We start from the raw sequence: 5899 nt of genomic DNA on the forward strand, positions 1-5899 counted from the left end.
TGTTTGTTTATGGCCTTTCCCTGTCATCTTTTACCAAAGTGGGGTTTGTCCCTTTCTTTGCAGCTCTAGCCAGGCAGTAGAGAAGACGCCTTCCAAGAGGCAGTCCAGGATGCTGGTGAGGACAGCCTGCCCAGATAAGGCCCTGGCTCAGTCCCCGTGCCCACCAGGGTCTGCAGCTCTGCCCCACGGGGACTGTCTGGTAGAGTCCCACGCAGGGCGCCGTCCACTGTGGACACGGCTCTCTACCCGGTTCTGATCAAGGCAGCTCTGGAGTACAGGTTTGGGGGAGCTGGGAAGTTAGGGGTCCTGGGATGTTTTGGAGGGATGAGCTGGCAAAGCTAAGGAGTGAAAGCGATGGGGCCATACCTGTGGCTGGGTGGCTGTCAGTGCTGTTCCCTGAAGGCGGTGTGGTGTCCTAGTGGACTTGAGCGGTTCTCCAGTTTGGGCACTTTAGGGGCAGCTGGGGCTGGGTTTGCAGATATTTCACAGGCCCCTAAAATTGGCCTGTGGTTAATCTGTGCTGCTGCCAGGGGACAGTCCCAGGTGCTCTTCCCTTTACACCCACCCCGGCCCGTTTTCCTTCCCACAACAAATAGGAGACCCTAGGTCCTTTCCTTTGTGCTGACCCAAATAACAGCCTCTTGGTTTCTATTATGTGGGTGTTACAGAGCCAAAGAGACCTTCTTCCCTTAACTGAGGAAAGGGGACAAATGTGGGTGTGAAGTAAACAAGACAAGGCAGCTAAAACTCACCAGGGGCCGGGAAAGCCCTGCTGGGCTCTGGAGCACCATGCAGTGTCACACACTGACACGGGCCTGCGTCGCACAGGTACCTCTTGGTCCTCTAGAGAGCAGAGGTCTCAGCTCCTAAGTTGTTTCATGCCTCAGCTTAAATAGGTTGCTAACACCTAACCAGGAGAAGCGTGACTGCTGGTGCTGAATGGATTAGAAGAAAACGGGTTAAAAGTCAAGAAATAGTAAAAGCACTAGGTTCTCGTCATTAACTGAGCCACTGTCTCCCTGAACTGCCCGGAGCTTTTGGGAGCACCCAGTCTCTCAGGTGGAGATAGGGACCTCCAACAGGAAAGCAGAATTCTGGTTGCCTTGACAACATGCCTGCAGGGAAGTGCCCAAGCGGCTAAGGAAGTCTCAGCCCTCATCACTCTGCCAGGGCTCAAGATCTGAGTCACTTAGGAGGAAACATGGAGAACAGCAGCAAAACAGCCACAAGGCCGACTTCGCCTTTAAGCGGCACCTCAGACGGGACCCAGAGCCCAGGCAGAGGCACCGGACACCTGCGGTTACTCGTCTCTTTGGGGCGGTCACCTGAACCAGGGCCTTGACCACCTGACCTGCTATCAGTAGTCAGTGCTGGCCAGGGCCTTTCTGGATGTCACAAAACCCATTAATGTCTTAAGAGTCGAAGGAAGGAAGTGGTTGAGAAGAGGATCCAGAAAAGAGGAGGGTCACGTAACAGGTTGTGGCTCCTTGGGGGCCGAGGAGCACTTGTTCCCGCAGGAGGGTGGACAAGGCGAGTGTTGGAACACCCTCTCTGGCCAGGTTTTCTAGGATCCTACCTGGGGAAGCTGGGAGGCGAAGGCACCCTGCAGGGCAGCTCTGGCCCATGACCCGGTTCTCTTCCAAGGTCCGCAGGAAGCCCTGCAGGCGCCTCAGCCTCCCCCCCGCCGCTGCCCTACACCAGACCAGGCCCACTCCTGCTGCTGGCAGGCTGGCCACCTGGGAACGGTGCAGCGGTGGCCAGCTGTGCCCCACTGACCCGTGCTCAGACACGTGGTACTGGTGGCCACAGCTCAAGTACTAAAGGCAAATAAACACATGACACTTCTTGCCTGTGTTAAGGTTCTTGAGAACATGTGTGTTCTTATGAGCAGCAGCTGAAGCTCAGCAAGTGCTTCCCTCTTTCCTGTCCAAATCTGCAAGCTCTTGAAGAGACCCTTAAACTTCACCGTTCTTGGGGAGAAGCATGTATTCTCCATGCTGCTGCACTGAGCCCCGGCCCTGACCTCACGAATTCTCATGCAACATCCCAGCTGTTACTTGCACGGCTTCGAGCCAGCTGGGGTAGTGGACCAGGCCTGGAGAGGGAGTCAGGTGGAGCTCCAGGTCACTTGGGAGCTCACTTCTCTCACTAGAGCATCTGAACATCCAAACTGCTACACAAACATTCAATGGTGTTTGGGCTGTGTTCTACGGTGTCAATTGCTGTATGATGCTGGCCATACTACCTTATCAGAGACATGATGACAATTTAATGCTTCTTCAAGCCGCCCCGCCCCCAGCTCAGCTTAAATGGCTTAGAGCTCTAGCACTGCATGACACCTCAGAGACGGGGACCTTGTTTCCCTATAGAAGCACCATATGCCCAGCTGGCCTAGGAGTGCACACCACCTCACACCTGGGAAACGAGTCAGAGCACCTCCTGACCCGCTGCACGCACTTCCTTGCAGCATCACAACTCAAAACCAGGGCCGAGGTCCGGGGCTACACTGAGATCCAAGTCCGAGCGAGAGCTGGGCTGGCTTACGCCACCCCAGCGTCTCGCATCTCCCACGAAACGCTAGTGACTCGGCTCAGGTCTACTCCACACTGACGCCATCAGCTCCGAACAACCAAAGAAGAGCCGGAAATTCACGAACAGCAGGTAAAATTCAAGAATAAGGACAGCTGCCTCCCACCCTCCATTCCAGCCTTTGGCCTCCAGTGCCCCTGGGAGGCTGAATGAAAGGGGGCCCGTGCAGACTGGTGGCACCCCTGGCATCAACACTGCACTGTTCCTCCTCGTGACCACCAGATGACACGGCTGCTGAAGACCACCTGCCCTCAGGCCTCAAGGTAGGGCACTGTCCAACAACAGCTACGGCTCCAACTGGTGGACACACACGTTGCTTAGGGTAGGGCGACACAAACTGAAAACTACAGCTGCTGGCTGTGGACATGGGGCTCTGCTCAGGCTGGCATGGTAGGGCCCAAAGCCTACCTGCCCTCATCCAAGATTAAAAACAAATGTGAACACAGTGCCGACGCAGCCCGAAGAGCTGAGGGGCTGAGAGCCACCAATGCAGCAGGACTGAGATGTGCCAGTGCCGGAAGGCTTACGTAGGGCCTTTTGCGCATGCAGTGGGGAAAGTCTTCCGTCTTTGAGAAAAAACTTGATTAAACCAGGACTCTAAACAGGATTAAAAATCCATCCTCTGACAAAGGCTTTACTGACGAACTTTCCATACAGTTAGTCAAAAAATAAAAAAATACAGAACACAGCAGACAGTATTTCATACACTAGAAATCAACATGACAGGAGTCCCTTCTCATCGCTGTAAAAAATATCCCGAAAACAACATGACAGGAGTCCCTTCTCATCACTGTAAAAAAAAAAAAATCCCAAAAACCTAAGAACTTAGTTTTGGTGGGGGACAGGACTTTGGTCCCCCATCAAATGAACCAAAACAACCCAGCAGAGAATTCAAACTAAGGGGGTAGGATAGAGGCGGTGGACCAGATTTTAAAATAACCGCTTTTGTGACAAACGTGGAGCTGGAGAAGACAGGTCTGGGCTAGGCAGTGTCTCTTACTATAACTATCACCATGTGTTCTTCCTCTAGCTTGCCCAGTGTCCTCAGTGCTGACTGGAGGTACTGCTGTGAAAAGTCGCAGGGTGGGAAGGCATACAGCATGCCCGTGCTGTCTCTGCCTTTGGCCCCACCCACTGGCAGGCTGATCACCCCCGCTGCCTGCTTCTGTTTCAAGTAGGAGACCAGGTTCCTGAGAAGCCGCCTCTGTAGGCCTGGCTCCACTGGGGGCATCCCCTCGGTGCCAGGCCCACTGGGGGTGGCCTGGGTGGCCAGCAGCACTGCGTAGCCATTGGGGCTTCCCTGCTTGATGCGCCGCGTGACCTCGTCGAGCTTGGGCTGGTCCAGTCGGAGGCGCTGGGCAATCTTCAGCTGAGTCAACTTACTCCCGGAAGTGTGGTCTTTGAGGAGCCCGCTGATCACCCCCTGGTCCCCCTCTAGAATGTGCATAGATGTCGGGAAGCAGCTGTTTTTCAACACTAGAAGCCCGTTCCAGCCCAGCTGCAGCGTCTGGGCATACTCTGAAAGGTTCTTGAGCTTTTTGGTCTCGTGTTTTGGCTCCTCGAGAGGCTTGGGCTCAGCCTCAGCGGTCCGATGATTGCGCTCGCCCTCGCGTGTCTTCTTCCCGTGGGAAGGGTCTGGCGCCTCGTGGTGGTGGTGGTGGCTCCGCTCCTCAGCCCCGTGCCTGCTGTTGCTGAGGGAGTTGCTGCTGGACTCCTTGGTCCCTTCGCTGGAGTGATTTTCCTTGCGGCTCCGTTCAGGGGTGCGGTCGGAGCCGCGATCCGCCTGCTGCCCACCACCCTTGGTCCTGCTCCGTTCCTCGTAAGGGGAGTGGGTTGTCCGCCCGCGGTCACTGGAAAGGCTCCTCCGCTTCCGCCTCTCCTCCCAGGGCTTGGGCAGGCCCCGGTCCCCATCTCCCCAGCGCTCCCCGCTCCGGCTGCGCACCGAGCGGCTGTAGCCCTCCAGGCTGTTTCGGCGGTCAGAGCTTTTACCGGGGCTGGCCCAGTCCCCTTCCAGAAAGGTCCGGTCTCTGTCCGAGTACAGGAGGTGCGGGGGGGTCCTATCCCGCACCCGCAGGTCGGCATCCAGGTTTCGGTGCCGGGTGTACCCATCGGGGAGAAGCTCGTAATGCACAGGGAGTGGGGAGGGCTGGTACTGCTGGGGGTACCGAGTCTCCTCCGCTTTGGCAAAATCCACGCGCAGCCTTCGGTCTGGACCACCCAAGGGAAAGCCCCTCATTTTAGCGCAGGCGGCCTGGGCTGCGTCCAAGCTCTCGTACTGGATGTAGGCAAAGCTGTCTCCTTTGACGTGATCGATGGTCCTAATGCTCCCAAAGCGGTCAAACTCCCGGGCCAGAGCCGCCAGTGAGGTGTTGGGTCCCAGACCACCCACCCAGAGGCGGGTGGTGGGGTTGGCCTTGCCATAGCCGATCTTAATGGGGTTGCGGCCAATCACCCGACCCGACATGGCCACCTTGGCCCTGTGAGCCATGTCCAGGTTCTGGAACTTGAGGAAGGCATACGCACCGCCCTGACCACGGGCAGGTCTCTTGATGACCACCTCCTCAATGATGCCGTACTTCTCGAAGGCCCGTCGCAGCTCCACCTCTGACACGCTGTGGTCCAGGTTCCCGATGAAGAGGTTGCGCGTGGCCCGCTGGTCATCCTCTGGCATCAGGTCCTCCTCGCACACGGCTGGGTAGCCATAGGGGCGCCCCCGGTCGTCGTACAGCCCATAGTAGTCCAGAGCCCGCTCCCGGGACAGTCCCACGGCGGCGGCGGCGGCAGCATCCAGGGCAAAGGCTGCAGCGGCGTGGCGGGCGCGGGGCTCCCGCAGTGGCGGGGCGGCCACGGGGGAAAGCGAGCGCTGCTTGTACTGGTAGCCGCCATGCAGCGGCAGGTAGCCGAGAGGGTCGGCGGGCGCGGGCGGGCCCGGGGGTGGCGTGGAGGCGGCGGCGCTGCTGCTGCTGCTTCGCCGGCTGCTCCCGCCGCCGCCGCCGCGCAGGTACACGGGCTCCACCTTGAGCGGGCGGTCATAGAGCAGCAGCTGGCGGGCCAGGGCGTGCTGGCGGGCCTCGCGCGCGTCCTGCGGATGCCGGAAGTTCACGTAGGCCACGCGGCCCAGCTCAGGCGTGTGCGACAGGCGCAAGCTGATCTCGCCAAAGCGCTTGAACTGGTGGAAGAGCCGGTCCTCGAGATGCTCGGCGGGCAGCGCGGGGCTCAGGCTGCTGATGAGCAGCGTCTTGTACTCGGGCGCGGCCGCCGACGAGCCGGGACCCGCGGGCTCGGCCCCGGGCGGCGGCGGAGGTGGCGG

General features: G+C 58.6%; 1 protein-coding gene across 1 annotated transcript; it reads right to left on the reverse strand.

Moving 5' to 3' along the window:
* Positions 1-3196: 3196 nt before the first annotated feature.
* Positions 3197-5899, reverse strand: RBM15B (RNA binding motif protein 15B; the record flags this gene model as incomplete). Its single annotated transcript, XM_011364749.1, has 1 exon — positions 3197-5899. A coding segment is annotated over one exon (2328 nt), but the record flags the coding sequence as incomplete, so codon positions are not given.

Source organism: Pteropus vampyrus, unplaced genomic scaffold (assembly GCF_000151845.1).
Source record: "Pteropus vampyrus isolate Shadow unplaced genomic scaffold, Pvam_2.0 Scaffold100, whole genome shotgun sequence".
Classification (NCBI taxonomy): Eukaryota; Metazoa; Chordata; class Mammalia; order Chiroptera; family Pteropodidae; genus Pteropus; species Pteropus vampyrus.